This window comes from Zeus faber, assembly GCF_960531495.2.
Source record: "Zeus faber genome assembly, chromosome: 2".
NCBI classification, from domain to species: Eukaryota; Metazoa; Chordata; class Actinopteri; order Zeiformes; family Zeidae; genus Zeus; species Zeus faber.
In genome coordinates, this window is record NC_137189.1 from 36691229 (window position 1) to 36710413 (window position 19185).

At 41.7% G+C, this 19185-nt stretch overlaps 1 protein-coding gene across 1 annotated transcript in view; it reads right to left on the reverse strand.

Annotated features, from left to right (window-relative positions):
* The window catches only part of LOC307247988 (gamma-aminobutyric acid receptor subunit gamma-3-like), a gene marked incomplete at its 3' end in the record, with an annotated part of 124861 nt that overhangs the window by 57809 nt on the left and 47867 nt on the right, over positions 1-19185 (reverse strand). The window contains exon 2 of the mRNA XM_080024169.1: positions 16995-17062. Within this exon, the coding sequence (XP_079880295.1) occupies positions 16995-17062 (68 nt within the window). The remainder of the gene's footprint in view (positions 1-16994; positions 17063-19185) is intronic.

The following is a 19185-nucleotide window of genomic DNA, read 5'->3' on the forward strand; positions in this document are numbered from 1 at the left end:
AAAAGTATTATTTCTCAACGAATATTGAAGAAAACCACAAAAAGGTGAAATCGTCAATCAGAAATATCAAGTGGTCAATATCAGTGGAAGCCGTTTCCACGCTTTCAGCAAAGACCATTCAAACGGTCTGAGAAGGGGAGCAATATGTCGTAGCGCGGATCCTTAAAATTCACAATGCCAAAATCATGATCGCTTGAATCATTTCGGTGCAGCGTGGGGCTGGTGAGTCCACAGAGGAGAGCGATCGTCCAAGAGTTTACGTCAGTTTGGTCGACAAGGGGGCGTGGCGCGGACAATCAAGCCAACCCCCCCCCCAGCTAAACGCCGTCCACTTGGGAGACAATCTCTTTTGTTTGAACTACAACGTTTTTCCTCCGATCTTTGGCGTTATTTGTCAACCCAGATGACCGTTCCCTTATTATACGGCTCTGTGGAATACTAGAATAATAGATTCTGATTGGCTGGTCTGATTGGAATAGAAAGTGAATAGCTGCTTTGTTGTTGAACAAACTAGGCATACCGGTTGAAAAAAAAAAATCACTGAAAACCAATATGATGATGTCTTTTAACGATTTGACCTCCAGAGAGGTACAAGTCTTGATCAGCGTCGCTTCACGTGCTGTGACGAGCGACTGGCTGCACGACATTTCTTCCTTATCTTCCCATCGACCTCCGCCAACGACGCTGATGACAAAAGACGGCAAAGGACGGCCGCCAGCTATCGGCTCTTTCACCTCAGCGTCAGATTCGGTTCGGGGGGGAGGAAGGTTTGAGCGGAAGGTAGGGAGGAGAGAACCCCCCCCCATCCCATTACCAGGCCTCACACTCCCTGGCAGTGGAATGACTCACATCATCAAAGGTCAAGTGTGAGATGGCTACTGTACAAGAGCACACAACACACACACACACACACACACACACACAGGTTGAAAGTACATCTGGAGGCACTTTAAAAAGTCAAAGTATGACACCAGAGGAAGCACTCGGATGGCAATTCTCCGGCACTCCTTTTGGAGCGGGCTGGAGTCACCTCCCTGCCTCGCGTCTTCACCTTCGCTCCGTTTCACCCAGTTGGGAGAAAACTCACGGTGGCGGGAGAAGGAGAGAGAGCCCGAGAGGGAGGGAGAGGGGGCGAGAGAGTGGTGGAGACGGATGGAGGGCCAGGGAGAGAGAGAGAGAGAGAGAGAGAGAGAGAGAGAGAGAGAGGGTCAGCGATCGATTGAGACCGAGGGAGGGAATATTACAATAACCCAAATGATGCCAGACGATATTCAGCCTCAAGCCAGACTATATATCGGACGTCACAATATCGATATTCTAACTTATTATCAACTTAAATGATCTCCCAGCCCCCCTCCCAAAAAAAATGACGGAAAATATTGAAAATTTTTGCAGAAATGGACGCAAGCGAATGCATAGGACGATGTTTCAGCGTCCTAACATTTTAGCGTCTTAGCATTTTAGCGTTTCATCATTTTAGCATCTTAGCATTTAGCATCTTGCGATTTCAGCGTTTTTTGGCATTTTAGCGTCTTGACATTTTAGCGTTTTAGCATTTTAGCGTCTTCACATTTTAGTGTTTCGGCATTTTAGCAATTCGGCATTTTAGCGTCTTAGCCTTTTAGCGTCTCGGCATTTTCGCATTGACATTTTGGCATTTTAGTATTTTGGCAATTCGGCATTTTAGCGTCTTAGCCGTTAGCATCTTGGCATTTTAGCATTTTTGCGTCTTGGCATATTAGTGTTTTTACATTTTAGCGTCTTTACATTTTAGCGTTTCGGCATTTTATCAAGTCGGCATTTTAGCATTTCAGCATTTTAGCGTCTTAGCCTTTTAGCGTCTCGGCATTTTCGCATTGACATTTTGGCATTTTAGTATTTTGGCAATTCGGCATTTTAGCGTCTTACTCGTTAGCGTCTTGGCATTTTTGCGTCTGGGCATATTAGTGTTTTTGCATTTTAGGGTTTTGGCATTTTAGCGTCTTGGCATTTTAGCGTTTTGGCATTTTCACACTTAGGATATTTTTCAGTAATTATCTTTCTTGATCTAGAGCAGCCGTCAACATGTGACAACCCTAAACGATGGAGGAATATTAATAAATCAAGGCGGCGTGGCGGGGAAAAAACTAAATGTTCCTTTTCATCTCTAAGAGACTGTCTTTCGAGAGGTTCACAGCTTTGATGTCTGCTGCAAGCACCCATGCACATGTCTGCAGAGCCTGTGTCATAAATACATGCATTGATGAAGGAATACATTTCATAACTAGAGACACCATCATACTAAGGCCTACTGTACCTTGTAACCTATCCCTGTTTTTTACTGTGTCTTTGATGGTTTTGCTTTCATCTCATATATTTTTATTTCATAACTAAAAACATTATTGTACCAGGGTGTACCTCACAACCTACCCCATTTCTTTATGACATCTATATTTTTGTCATAACTATAAACATTATTATACCGTCGTAACTTGAAACTTTTTTTATTTTTTGATTCTTTTTAGATTTTTTTCAGAACTAAAAACAGTTTTATACTGTGATCTACCTTATAAGCTAATCAATATTTGATTCTATTTGATAAGAAGAGTATTGCATTACTTAAAACAGTACTTCTCTATTGTTAACCTCGTAACCTACCCCATTCTAAATTCTATTTTATATCAGTTTTTAAATTTCAAAACTGAAAACTTTATTACACTACGTTCTACCTCATAACCTACACCATTTTTTATATCTTTTTTTGATAAACTTTATTATACTATAGTCTCCCACGTTACCTAAGCCATTTTAGTATGATATATATATATATGTGACCCACCGCAGCAAAACCCACTATCACATTTCTAATCGCCAGGAGCCGCCAAATAAGTTGAAAAAACATTTTGAGAAGGAAAATTTCATTTTTACAGATTCATTTTACAGATTCATCGGTGAGGATCCTCAAGTCCTTCTACTCTGGAGCAGTGGAGAGCATCCTGACAGGCAACATCACTGCCTGGTTTGGGAACTGTACTGCCCAGGACAGGCGGGCCCTGCAGAGGGTGGTGCGTTCAGCTGAACGTACCACTGGAACTACCCTCCCCCCCTTGCAGGAGTTATACACCAGGAGGTGTAGTAGCAGAGCCCGTAGGATCATGAAGGATCCTCATCACCCCAACAACGGACTGTTTCAGCTGCTGCGGTCAGGCAAGCGCCTCCGCAGTCACGCAGCGAGAACAGAGAGACTGAGACGGAGTTTCTTCCCTCAAGCCATCAGAACTGTCAATGCTGACCTCACCAGGGGTCCTAACTGAGCCATGCACTAGGCTCCACTACCTACTGTACTGTATGTAGCATACTGTACCGCATACTGTATCACTGTTCAGGGTTGTTCGTGATGCCGTATTGCTGCGCCGTACTGTTGTATACTGTGCTGTATTATCCCAAACACTACCTCACACTATTCACATTCACATGCCACTTTAATTCACATGCCACTTTAAATGCACATATCTGTATATACATAGGCATATTCCTTCAATCTATTCCATTTTATTTCAATTTATTTTTTATTGTATTTTATTCTATATATTTTTTATCTTATTCTATAAGTATTCCACTTACTGTATTACGTTTTAGGAGTCAGTTAGTCGGTCTATTAGAAAGGAATTTTCTACTTTTTATTTTATTTTATTTTTGTACTTTTTCCTAGGACTTATTGTGTGCTATCACCGGGTGCGTTGCATTACATTTCACTGCATATATGTATGGAAGTATGTATATGTATGTGACAAATAAAAATCTTGAATCTTGAATCTTGAATCATGTTCCTTTGTGGGTTTTTTTTTAATCTCTCAATGTATTTTCAAAACCGAGTTTGATTTATAAATAGTAGAAAAATGTTAAACCGTGGAGTTAAATCCTCTAGTAAGATTACATGGGGAAACACAGCTCACTTACCGAGAGGCTGAATAACGGCGATCGATCCTTTCCTTTAAACCCACCATCCAGGTGAAGATCATTCCTCCATATTCCACGTGTTGTGAAGTCCCAATGTGAAACCGTTCGATAGAATTCAACCTTTAAATTGTACTACTTTCACACACACACACGGAGACATAATTGTGTATTGTAAGTAATTCTGACGTCACTTCCGTAAACAAGACGAGGATCCTTCAGTTTCACTTGTCCGTGGAAACTTTCATCTCCGTGTTGTTATGGATTACGAGAAGCGGGTGGCGGAAGCTCTAAATCAAATCGCGGACCTTAATCTGAGCAGTGCGACCGGTGCAAGTCAGTGTAAGCAGCGCGTACTGGACTTCAATTTCCGCGATGATGGTCAGTTCTTGACAGCGATGCTGAATCTGATACCGGCGTTATCCCGGCGTTATATAAAGTTCAAGTTCAAGAGATTATTTGTCACATACATTCAAACAGCGGATTTCAACCTGAATGTGACAATGAAACGGAATATTTCCAAGAACCACCGGAGGAGACCGACGATACGCCGTTGTTGTTACAACGGAAGAAGTTGATGATGTGATAATGTCCATTGAGGTTGGTGATGCAGATTATGAGCAATCTAGCAATGGCAAGATTCTCAAGTTTATCTGCAAATGCAGCCAGAGGTGAAAATAAAATGAAAAGAGACCTCAAACAGGCTCTCAAAGCGTAGCTGAGGTAGGGTTGGGGTTAGCCCACATAAAAACTCCAAGAACTTTGAAAATATTTGGCATACGCACATTTATATATTAAATGACACACCGAGGCTGATATACAGAGACTCACATTATTGATAGATTCTACATTTTGTTGGGTTGTCCGCACTTTTAAACTCCTGAATAATTCCACTTTTATAAAGCATGTATATTCTTACTTTTAAATTAAAGCCTTTTTAAAAACAAAAGATGCTGTGTGTCGATTACGCTGTTCAACATTCCCTCAAAACACAAGAACAATGCCGAGACTGCCCCATTCAGCAGGGTGTCAAGTGGCCATGTGACAAGTAGCCATGTCAAGTGTGGGGGGGAAACTTTGAGGGTGATTATCTCAGAAACACAGTTTGCCAAAGCCTTGTCATTAACAAGTCATAGCTTTAAAAATATTTGCTTGATTTGCACAAGTGACACCTTGTTTTGAAGCTCTGATTCTTCACTTTCAAATGATGTGGAAAAAATACACACATATATACTGTCTATATACACTCACCCACCGGCCACTTTATTAGGTACACCTTGCTAGTACCGGGTTGGACCCCCTTTTGCCTTCAGAACTGCCTTTATTCTTCGTGACATAGATTCAACAAGGTGTTGGAAACATTCCTCAGAGATTTTGGTCCATATTGACATGATAGCATCATGCAGTTGCTGCAGATTTGTCGGCTGCATTGGATTGAGATCTGGTGACTGTGGAGGCCATTGGAGTACAGTGAACTCATTGTCATGTTCAAGAAACCAGTTTGAGAAGATTTGAGCTTCGTGACAAGGTGCATTATCCTGCTGGAAGTAGCCATCAGAAATTGGGTACACTGTAGTCATAAAGGGATGGACATGGTCAGCAACAATACTCAGGTATCCTGTGGCATTTAAACAATGCTCAATTGGTACTAAGGGGCCCAAAGTGTGCCAAGAAAATATCCCCCACACCATTACACCACCACCACTAGCCTGAACCCTTGATACAAGGCAGGATGGATCCAATGCTTTCATGTTGTTTATGCAAAATTCTGACCTTACCATCTGAATGTCGCAGCTGAAATTGAGACTCATCAGACCACCAGGCAACGTTTTTCCAATCTTTTCAATCCATTGTCCATTTTTGGTGAGCCTGTGCGAATTGTAGCCTCAGCTTCCTGTTCTTAGCTGACAGGAGTGGCACCCGATGTGGTCTTCTGCTGCTGTAGCCCATCTGCTTCAAGGTTCGACTTGTTGTGCGTTCATAGATTGTATTCTGCATGCCTTGGTTGTAACGAGTGGTTATTTGAGTTACTGGTGCCTTTCTATCGTCTCAAACCAGTCTGCCCATTCTCTTCTGACCTCTGACATCAACAAGGCATTTTCGTCCACACAACTGCCGCTCACTGGATATTTTCTCTTTTTCGAACCAGTCTCTGTAAACCCCAGAGACGGTTGTGCGAGAAAATCTCAGGGGGTCAGCAGTTTCTGAAATACTCAGACCAGCCCGTCTGGCACCAACAACCATGCCACGTTTAAAGTCACTTAAATCCCCTTTCTTCCCCATTCTGATGCTCGGTTTGAACTTCAGCAAGTCATCCTCACCATGTCTACATGCCTAAATACAATGAGTTGCTGCCACGTGATTGGCTAATTAGCTATTTTTGTTAACAAGCAATTGAACAGGTGTACCTAATAAAGTGGCCGGTGAGTGTATGTGTGTATATATATATATATAAATATATATATATATATTTATTTTTTTATTTTTTTCATAAGCAAAAAACATATTATACTCTGGTCTATCTCGTAACGTAACCCATTTTTGATTATATTGAATTATTTTCTTTCATAACTAAAGACATTACGCTATAGTCTACCGGGTAACCGACCCCATTTTAAATTGTGATTTATGTATTCATGTTTTTATTCCAATCAATTATTGTGCTTGGTTTATTTATTTTTTTGTTAGGTTCCTACATGCTTTGCTGGCTTGTGACTCTTTTGTGTCCACGTGTGTCCGCATATGCATGTGTCATAAACACAGGAATTCATGAATGAATAAATATCCGCGCCCATGCACTTTCATTTGTCCTCCTATAAATCCCTGAATGAGCTGCTGTGCCGTCCTCAGGACAGCTTGTTTTGTGTTGGGGTTTTTTTTCGGGGCGTCACTGAGTGTCCTGACATAAAAATAGCCGTCCATCTACGGCCTTTTTTTTCCGAAAGTGAGCGTGGGAGTCAAAATGCCCCGTAATCTATTAGACTAAATTATTTAGTGAGTACATCCCCCTCCGTACAAGGCTTTTGGGGGAAGAGGAGAGTGAATTCTTGAAGTTAAAACACTTTGCGAGAATACCCCCGCCCACACACACACACCCACGCAAACACACACACACACACACACAAAGACGCACGCATGCACGCACTCACACACACACACACACACACACACACACACACACACACACACACACACACACACACACACACACACACACACACACACAGACACACACACACACACACACACACACACACACACACACACACACACACACACACACACACACAGACAGACACACACACGCACACGCAATTCTGTTGTTTTGGTTTTTGAAACCACTTTGAAAAACTGTCATATCCATACTTTGTTGGAAAGTTATGCGTCCATTTCCTTCTTTGATGAAATACCACCATTGGCACAAATTAATTGAAATCTTTGATTTCTGTATTTGTTTTGGAAAATATACTGTATTCTGTAATGCACATTTGATAACCTGAAAAGCTGGTACAGTCATGAATCACAGAGTCTAAGTTAAACAAAATACTGGACTCAAATTAAAGTAATTGCAATATAATTGCAATGAGCCCATCTGAAAATTTGAGCTATTGCGATGCATGGCTAAAATTTTATTGTTTAATGTTTTGATGTTAACACATACTGTCGCTATCTACCTACTCACCTAACAACCTATCTATCTATCTATTTTCATACCTACCTACCAACCTACAGTACCTACTCACCTAACTACCTACCTATACTTACCTCTACAGTACCTACCTACAGTACATACCTATTTACTTAAACTGACCGACCAATCCACCTACGTACATATAATTAGATGCATACAATACCTACCTACCTACATATCTGTCTACCTACCTATATTTACCGACCAACCCACCTACCTAACTACATACAAACCATCTAAACTACAGACCAAATCGAGCGACCTGCCTCCCAACCAAACCTATACCTGCCTGCATACCTACCTACCTACCTAAATACCCACCCATCTACCAACCAACCAAATCTACCCACCTACCTACCAACCTGCCCAAAGACCTACCGACCCACTCTATCTACAAACCTATCTACTTTTCCACCTACAGCTCAAATCTACCTACCTACCAAACAAACCTACATAACTACCAACCCACCCACCCAGGCACCTATTACCTAGCTACCCACCTATCTCAAGCCTCATTACTCGTATTGAAATGTGAGCTGTGCTAAATTGACGTCAACTTTTCCTGTTTTTTGGTGAGGGATGGCATTCCCAAAATTTGCTCGATGACTAATAAAGGCCAGGTTGCTGTCTCTTCGTTGCTCTTTGTCTCGATTTTCCCCTTGTCCTTTATTGTTAAGATTTTCAATTTTAACTACTTGGAAAAATATGTGCAAGCCACTTAACCCCTGCCCACCTGCCTGATCTATCTCGGGTGAGTTTCTTTTCGAGACGAGACATGACCTCAACTGGGTTATCTTTGGTCTTTGGCGAGCGAGGTTTACCGCTGAAACACAACACGGGACAAAGGGAAAACACAGCGAAAGCATCTGGATCTGCAGTTTCACCACCGACGGCACACCGCCATGGAAGCAAAAGGGAAAGGATAAAGAAAAGCAACCAAAACAAAGGTAACTGAAGGATGTATGGAAGGGGAGGGAGGGAAAAACACAAAAAAGCTCCCGCATTACAAGCGCTTCAGCTGCGTTTCACTTGGTTTCAAAAGGGCTGTTACAGAGGCAACGGCATGGCAACAGCCCACGCAGGCAGACACTTCCACTGCTTTGTATGAGTCTTGCAGAGAATGCAGCCGCACTCACACACTGTATACATACACGCACACACTGAAAACCAAAAAACACGTACTGTACAAATCAGCGCTTTTAAAATAATCAATGCAAATTCAATCCGTTTCCGCAACACTTGCGAGAGTTTGGAGAGACAGACAGACAGATAGACAGACAGACAGACAGACAGACAGACAGACAGACAGACAGACAGAAAGACAGACAGACAGACAGACGGATAGAAAAATTGTCGAAAACTGGCTACATACAATAACCCAAAAAATTTGGCAATATACAACAAACCTAAAATGACTGTATTTTTGCAAAAAAATTGCCATTTTGAAAAATGGAGCCTATGGTTAACGTCTAAAATGGTTCATGCTTTACATTAAAAAAAAAACATACAAAAATACTTTCATATGCAGAATGTGTATTTTTATAGGAAGTGAAAAAAAGTAGAAATAAAAATTAATAAATATAAATATAATATTATGTATGAGACTTAATTGAACTGATGAATGAAAAAATAACAATAAAATAAAATTATAATAATCTAATAAAGTATAAAATAATTTTATATTGGGGGAAAAAAAGATTCTTAAAACTTTTTAAGCATTGCCGCAATTTTACTGCAAAAAAAAAACAAACAACAAAATAAAAAACACATCAGACACAGACCCACACTCACAAAGCTAAACAGACATCTTGCATCGCGCTGTCTATCATGCTGGAATTAGATTTTCTTTCCTCATGATTCGATGAGATCTCCTTCAAGCCCAGCTGCTGGGAAAAACATGCCTCTCCCTCTGTTCTGACTCCATCAGCGGAGCATGGGGCGGGTGGGGGAGCGAAAGGGTGGAGTGGGAGGATGAAAGGGGGAGACATCTCGACCACACCTTCCAGAGGCAAAACCTTGGCCGGAGGAAGTACCGGTTAGTATCGCACGAGACGTTTCGGTCCGTCCGTCCGTCCGTCCGTCCGATTTAATGTATTTTAGGTGCAGATCTGTTTGGACGGACATATTATATCCATTATATCAACTAAAAGCCAGCTAAAAGCCACCCACTACATCTTGAAAAGAAGTGTATGTCGGCCGTATCTTTGTCTGTTCTGAATTTACTGACTTGTGTTATCTGTCTCTCAGCGCGCCGGCTCTAAACAACAACCAAAAAAACGGCGCAGGGGGTTGACTTCAGATGGGCTAATAGCGTTTAATCCTCAGACCATTCAGGCTAAATTACCATCCGCTTCAGACCAGCCGGAGCCCATCACAGCCGGGGGAAATTAGCTGCAATGAAGTGACAGTTTAGTCACTGACTGGCTCTGTGGTTGTAGTCTAAGGCGACGAAATGCTCGAACTATAGCCGAGCCCGCCTGATTGTGAATCAATCAATCAATCAATACATTTTTATCCAAAGCGTAGAATCACCAGCCGGCGTGGCCCCGATACACTTCACAACCGAAAGAACGCGCAGGAGAAAACATACAGCAAGCAAACAATATCAATGAGATGCCTGCAAAATGTAATCTAAATAAAACAACCACATTAAAAACATGAAACAGCTACCGCTAAACCGACCTATGTAGCTAAACAGCAGAAGGATGGGGTAGATGAGTAGGGCTAAACATTACCTTGTATATTTATTTAGTGGCTACTCACTAAATTAATACATTGAGAGAAAATATTGATATGAAATTATTCTATATGGTATGTCTAGTATGTCTAAGAGCTCCGACTAAGAAAAACAGTCACACAAAAGCGTACCTATCACTGCAACAACATAGCCAACTCTTCGCCCTGTAAAAAATACAAAGAAACTAACACAACCTTTTTACCATTGTTGATGTCACATCGGACATATGCAAATTAAAGCCTTCCATTGCTTCTATGTAGCATCTCCATATCTTAAGCTAGTGTTGGTATACAGTAAACATGAAGCCGGCGTGAAATCAGGTCTGCGAATACAGGCAGGCAAAAGCACTTGCCTCTCTCAACGGTCATTATTAACCGGCAGCGGTCATTAATCAGAAATGACTGACCGACGATTGTCACTGTAGACCCATCAGAATCGAGTATTCCAGAGCCGTGTTATAATGTTTTGAAATGCCTACTGAAATTTCATCATACATCCCTTAATGAGTAGTTTTAGTCGGACTACTACTCAGACTACAAGTGGTTTTACTCAAGAGTTTAGACCCAAATAATTATATGAATTGTTCATTTTTTCTCATAGTTTCATATTTCATATTCAGCGAAAGAAATTCTTACAGCGGGGCCTATTTTCAGCATTATTTTTTCAGAATTAAACTCGAATAACACCTGCACGCTTCTCCCTGCACTATTATCTTAAGTGCGTACAGTGTTTTTAAAGTATGCCCTAAAAAAAGGCTTTTTTCTGCCTCATAATATCTCCTGGACTCACAATGAAACGTTTTTTGGGTTCCATCTGACTGTTTCAACCGGGTCGATGGACAGCTCCACTTCTTTAAATGTAAATGGAGACTGTGAAAAGTACAGTAAACCGTTCCATTTCCTGCAAAACGGACGGTTTCCTCGATTCCTCGAGGCGATTGGAAGCCTTGAGTTTGAAATTCCAAGAAATTCCTCTCTCAACAAATTTTTAAAACTGAGCTGATTTCTAAATATTAAATAATTATTTAAAAGTCGAGGCTACATGCTACCTACATGTTGTACACGGTGACCTCACGGTTCCCTTGAATGCAAACGTGCAGATCAAGATCACCCTTTCCTATTCCCAGTGACGTCAAGTCAGGGAGTGAAACCGTTTTGATAAAATAAGGTTATAAAGTGTTTCGAATCGTGAATGACTACTTCGGGGTCTTCTTGGCGAGGTCCTCCTACAATTGGCTGGGAGGACCTCGCCAATTACATTCTGGGAATTGCTGTCCCCTGGAGTTTTCTTGAGCGCGATCTGAAAACTATCATTGTTATAAAACAATTAAGGCAGGAAATGGGAATGTTTGTAAGTTACAGAATAATAGAGGAGAGATGCTCCTACAGTGAGCATGAACGTAAAATGAAAAAAAAAAATTAAAGGATTTAATTGAATTATGCATTTTCCAATATTTTACTAAATGAATGATTCAAATATTATTTCAGTAAAACATATTCAACATTATCGTATTGAAGGAGTTCAGCACTATCCAAATGTAACCATCTAAAGCACTAATTGTGTTTCTAAATGGGTATTTTGTTCTGCAATAGTCTGGAAATGTTTCTAAACCTTTAAAGCCTGATTTCTCTGAACATCTGTTTTCAAAACCTTCATCTTGAATAAGTCAAAGCTCCCTAAATGTTTGCTTGTTTGCCACAAATGATATCTTGCTCTGATTCTACGCCTCCATATTATGTGAAAAGACGACAAAAGGTCCAATTTTCGAAATGTGACCCTAAAGTGAAGTAAAGTGGTAAAGTAGGAAAGTGGTGGGTCACATTTACACAAATCTGTCCCCCTCTGTCAAACATTACATAACTCAAAGAAAATTCATTAAAAGGAGAGAACATTTCCTTGTCTTTTCGCCATCGACTTCACAAAAGACGGATGATTTCACTTCCTGGAAATGATGCCACTTTGGGAACGGTCCATTATCTCTGAAGGGATGTTTTCATTAAAAGTAACAGGGTTGACAACAACTTGTGAACCTGGCCAATTTTATCGATTTTTTTTTTTTACATTTTACATATATTAAGGATAAAACCCATTCATGAGTAATGGAACGACAATAAAGGCTTTATACGACTTTAAGTCTTTGATAGTTGGACTTTTTTGGCCACAATAGCGAGTAAAAGAAGAAAAATGAGGGACCGGCCATTTTTACATTTATTTTTTGCAGGATGCACACAGAAAAGTGTTTAAAACTCTTTAAAAACAAAATAAAAAAAACAATTAATGTTTTTTGTCTGAGATATATCATGGAAACTAAATTTTAAAATGTTTTATTTTTACTTTTCATTGTTTCAGATTCACGGCGCAGATTTGTTCAAGCTCGCACTCGTCCCCCGTGCTCGCGGGACCGCAACCAGCATGTGAGTGAAGTTTTGGTGTGCCGCAGCAAGATTTTCTGTGGACCCATCTGGCAACCCCTATAGAGCATTTCTGAGCGTGCGACTGATCGGCGGGAAACTGAGCTGGAACACTTCCTGATTCGGGCGGCGGGGAGGAATCGTTATCCTTTCACCGGGCTGGCAAGCGGCCTGCTATGTACTGTACATCTCCAGGATATGTAAGGCACATAATCAATATTCATAATGTACATTACATATAATACAACAAAGTGCAAAATATTTTATAGTGTAGTCAGAGGGACTTAAAAACAGGCTGTGAGAGAGTAAGATGGACAAAAAGGGTTTTTGATAAGTCAGCGAGAGGGGGAGAGAGAGAGAGAGAGAGAGAGAGAGAGAGAGAGAGAGCATGACTGTGAAACAAACAAAACAATCAAGATAGGGGAAGATGGAGGCTCCATCATGGGTGGTGGGGGTTAAGGTCGGGGTTGCCAATCATCACAATCCCTAATCACTGAAAAATCACAGTGGGAGCCAACTCGCCCGCTTCCAAAACAAAGTTGGGATCCCGGGGCGAGCGGAGCACGGCCATGACCCGGTGACCAACTGGAGGCCACAAACACACACCCACCCAGCCACCCACACCGACCCACCCACACCGACCCACCGACCCACCCACACCGACCCACCCACACACACACACACACACACACACACACACACACACACACACACACACACACACACACACACACACACACACACACACACACACACACACACACACACACATTAGTATCACTGTGTTTACAAAGGAACCACATTTTCCGGGAATTTTTCTTGTGACGGAACGTCTGACTCTTTTCAACCATTTCTGCATTTCTCATCTACCGACCGTCTCTGCAGTTCAAGCTTAAGACACGCTTCCCCCGTGAAAATTGTTCATAGTCTGTAGAGCAGCCATTTGTGACCCTTTCCCGTCCGTCAATAATTTCGCCAACACACCAAGAAGCATCAAAGTTGCATCAAATTCGGTATTACATACGATGAAATTTTTTTCTATGACACTCCCTGCTGCTAAATCAAGCGCACGCCACGATGCATTCGCAATCGCTCACTGCCATGTTTTTCTTGACAAGTAAGTTGTACCAACCCAAAGTTCAAAAGTTGAAAACCTACTTGGCATAAGTTACCCTGTGATTAGTTGAATGGGGCTGGCATGCCCACCCACTGATAAATCTAACGTTTTTTCATAGCCGCTGTGCCTCTTTGCGACTGAGTGCCTGCAGCCTTTTCGACAATGAGCGTTTAGCCAGTTGAGCCATTTGTCATTATTTTCCTTATGGAGAAGGAAATTCCTCCATCTCAGAGCTTTCATTTGAGAGGGGTTAGGGTTATGTTCCCGTTCTGCAGGCAAACCTACAAAACCGAAGGATCCTGCCTCGCCGCGTTTTGGATTCCCTTCACCAGTTTCCACAGGGTCACCGGATGGATCTGCTTCTTTGAAATGTAAATATATGCTGTGCAAAATAAAATAAACCACGAGAATTCCTCCAAAACAATGTCAGAGAAAGGCCGCGGGTCTCAACCGCAGACTGTAGGAACAAAAATTGGACAGTTTCTGAGGAGCCGATTATAAGCCTCGGGTTTGGACTTACGCTCCCCGCAATCTTAGCGGGAAGCGGAGCCAGGGCTTTCCAATTTGGGCGGCGGGGACTTGTCTTGGTGTGCTGAGGTGTGGGCGAGCGAAACCTCCAGACAGTCACCGAAAGGAAGAACCGATGCAAACGAGAGACATGTCAATCAAAGCAACTATGCCCCCAAATATGCCCGTCTTAAGGCCGTTAACCACCTTACCGAATAATAACCTTCGAAATAACAACCGAGGCACAAATTACAAGAAGTAAACTTAGATAGCAAGACTCTATAGTCTTGTAGAAAAATATTTACTTTGTATTTGTAGTCAGAAGTTTCTTCCTTTTCCATTGACTTCCATTCAGTCTGCAGTTTTCTGGATCCAGCATGTAGTGGACATCTGCTTAACTGCAGGTTAAAACACTTTCCCATTGACACTTTACCTTCATGGTTAGATTATGAAGAATGATAATAGATTGGTCTTGGTCACTCCCTCTCTCTCAGTCTGTGTCACAATTTGCATTCGGGTGGTGGTGTTTTCCATCCCAGACATTATTAAAACAATCAGTCTTGTATGTAATAACTTGGAAGGGCTCATAACTCTAGAGATCGCTTTAGTATTGATATGCGGCGTAATTTGACATTACACCAACATCAACATTTTTGGTTAGGTTGTGGGTCTATAAGCCTTCAAAACAATGCTACGCCACATTTTTATATCCTACATGGCTACAACTCAAAATGAACACAAATATATAGGTTTTTGATCCAATAACTAACAATCTATCTATCGATCTATCTATCTATCTATCCATCTATCTAGATATCTATCTATCTGTCTATGGGATATATTAACATCGTGACACAGCTTCACGCCACAGTAGCACAACTGCTGTATTCAAATTTAAATTGAATGGGAATGTGTCCGTTGTCCCCTTTGCCTCCTTTACACTGTGGGAAGGACAGCACGGGTCGTTCGTTCCGAACCCCCGGAGGAACGGTTCCGGCTCAGAGGCCTCTCTCTGAGGTATCCAAGGTAACCCGTTGAACCCTGCAAGATGCTTCAGTGAGCCAGACGAGGGAACAAAACAAGGAGCTACGTTCAAGCGGTGCACTCCCTGAACCAGCATAACTACATCTCCCGCTGGTGGCTATGGGCTTTCTCTGAATTCTTTGAAATCAATGGGAATTTGTGGACACAGCGCAGGACAAACCAAGCCACTTATGGCAGAACGAGATATGTTGTTATAGCATATCAATTAACATCATTTTTCGAGATTATATATATATATAGATACATGTATATATACACATATATACATTTTTTTTTTCACTGTTGGTAAACACATGTAAATGTTTCGGATGATTAACGGCCATTGGAGCCATTCATTCAGCCGCCGCAAATAGGCAAAGAAAATGCTTTTTTTTGTATCAATGAACAGTTTAATGTTGCCAAGCAACAGCTGCTTCTGGTGCATCCGCTGATTTCAGGGATAAGAAATCTCTTTCATTCCAGCGACGGAATCGGCGACTGCCAGCAGAGCAATAACTCCATGAAGCGCGTCTTGGTGAAGTCAAGACAGAGAGAAGTCCTCAAAGTGGAGGAAAAATACATAATATCACAATGCAACGTATGGTGGCCACGCGAGCCCCCTGAATTATTTATCCAGGAGCGCTGAATCCATTTAGTCTACCCCATTTCACTCAAGACTAACTCGCCGGCTTTCACTCTTGCATCAAAGATGTTATTCCACGCATTATAAACGTTGTCAACCTTTTAAGCTTTTACAGGACCCAAATTTAGCTTTGAATGCCGATGACTTGTGATTATTATCTAGCTATGGTTTGATGGGGTTTTGCTAGGTTTTGGAAGCCTGCATCGATCACGCTGCAGCTGAACTCTCTTTGTAATATTAATGTCGGCTAAAATTATCCACAACTCTTTAGCCTACTTTTGTTCTTTTTTTCCCTAAAGGAATCCCCACGTTAAAACCCTCAAATACTGGGATTATTTACCGCTATAGATAGATAGATAGATAGATAGACAGATAGATAGATAGATAGATAGATAGATAGATAGACAGATAGACAGATAGACAGATAGATAGATAGACAGATAGACAGATAGATAGATAGATAGATAGATAGATAGATAGATAGACAGATAGACAGATATGTTGTGTATTTGATGGAGACATTCAAGGGCATTTCTTTTTTTTTGGAGAGTTTGCAGAGACTTCTTTCAAAGACGACTCATTTTCTTTGCGGGTTCCTCTCCTCCTGCAGCCCTGATAACATGAATCATCTGCAGCGTCAGCCGTTCCTCAGCTGCAGACTTTCTTTTTGAAAATACGGCCACTCCAGGTACTCAAGACAGCCTTCCCGTCGTTTGGCTTAAGGGATTTGACAGAGAGGGCGATCATGACTGTGTGAGACACAGGGATTGTTTGGATGGATAAAGGGGGGAGGTAAAAATAAAGAAGGAGAGCGAGAGAGAGACAGAGAGGAAGAGGATCTCCGAGAAGGACTCTGAGATAGAGCGAGAGAGAGGCTGTCACACGCACACACAATGTAAGTCAATGGAAAAATAAAAACTCCAACTCACCATGTCAATGGAGGACACAGGTCCGATGCTGTTGACATAGATGCCCACGTCGATGACCGTTGGTTTTACTGCGTGGGAAAAGAAAGAACAGGAAGAGAGAGAATGAATAAGAGTAATTCAGGAGGGAGCAGCTACAGCGGCTGACGCTTAAGTGTGGTGCGTCTACTTTATTTGTCACAGAGACGCCGTTTCCCTTATTGTTTTTTTTTTTATGATTGTCGAGGCAATTCGATCCGACAGCCGTGGGCGTAAAGGCCTGAGATCAAATCAACGTTTGCAGGGTTCAAAAGTGATTTTTCATTCTCCACCGTACCCTGTTGTGCCGGGGGGGAAGCTGCACATACACATGTTTCACAGCACCTTCCCCCCATGCAGTGTTTGCAAATAACTACTGTTGCAAGGCAATGAAACACAAATCCAATGAGTGGAGTTTGGACTAAACCAGTCCCTGTTGGTTTGTTTTTTGAGATGGAAGTATCAGTGAGCTCACCCTAACCCTTTAACTCCACCTAACCCTAGACCTAACGCTCGCCGTGACCATACGTAATTGGACAGTTTGTATTGTTCTCCACTCCAACAAAGCTTATTTTATTGACCAAACCAAAACAACCAGTGAAGAAGTCATTTTAGGACGGGCAGTTGAGTGGAGTCGATAGGTCTCAAAACAGCGGAAAAAACAGTCTGTCTCTTGTCCTGTTGTGTAAAGACCATTTCGACAGCGAACAGAAATTAAGAGTGAAATTGTGAGTCGTGAACTCGGTGTAAGACAGATCTAAGAAGTAATTTGGCAAAGACACAGACCATAAAAGTGCAAAGTGCTTTTCAACAATGGAGTCTGTGTGTACATGCTCATCAGAACAGTGGGGCATGGTTTCAGTGAAGTTCCTCAACAAACGTCTCATCAAAATTTCATACTAGACATTGTCTGCACTGTTTCCCGTTTTGTTTAAACAGGATTCTGTTTGCTGTTAGCACCTTATTGAAGTAGTTTTCATTTCATTATCAGAGCAAACAGAACATGTTTAAACATGGACAAATCGAATCCAAGCATCTATCTATCCATCTATCTATCTATCTATCATCTCTCCAATTTAACCCCATGGAGGATAAATCGATAAAGGATCTATATTTTAATATATTAATATAAATTTCTTTATGTCTATTCTTCATCCACCAACTCACCCATTTATTCATGGTAAGACCACAAGGGGGCAAACCAGCAACCAGCCTTCAGTTTCCTCATTTTCTCTCGTAAACACAAGGGCAGGGTTGACAGTTTAGCATTTTTCTTGAATGCATAATCAGTCAAACCTGCATTTAATGTGACGTTGTCCCAGCCTCTTATTAAATTGGATCGGACTGGTTTCTCTTCAGAGACAGAGAGCCGGGGAGGACAGAAAGCCCGTGTGGGGTGGTTAAAGCAGCCACACCTGTTTTGGGCCTAGGTTATTGGGCCTGTGATCAGGGTGGCTGTACGGCTGTTGCACGTTAGATCAATCAACAAGCAACAGGTAAAACCCCCATCCCTCCCCACACACAGGTCATGTCATGACGAGAAGCCCTCGTCATGACATGCATCTGCTCCGGGCTTGTTCCACCATTCTCTACAATAAAGCTGGTGTGTTTTCAACCCCATTGCATGCCACCATTTGTCATTCGTGTGAATGTTAAGTAATGTTAAATAAAGCAACCCTGATTTTCTTACCATTTAATAAAATGAGTGTTATAATCAGTGGGTATAAAGCCACAATTTAGCAGCAAATCGTCAAATCTTAAATCCTGCCCCATCAATTTAAATCTTGCCTATGGATGCCTCCTTCGACCAACCAAGCCTCCGAACTATAGTAATTGACTTCTGCAAAACGCTACTCAGCCTTCACTCAGTTATACAAAAAACTGTATTTCTCCCACTTTGATTGCTCCCCTCCGCAGCACTCTCTCAGAGCGAGGCCCTCTTATCTCTCCTCATGAAGGGTTCCCATGATTTGACAAGGTAATTTGTCTTCAGTTCTACGTAGTCACAGGAGAGATTGACTCTGAAACCGGCGATTGTTTGGTGAACAAATAGTGATATTGGCGAGAGCTTTCCCGGCTCTTTTCTATCACATGTGTTCAGCCCGTGTTCGTCGGCCACGTGTTTTTTACAAAACAATGTGACTCACAAAAGCATGCAATCATGGCAAACACGTTT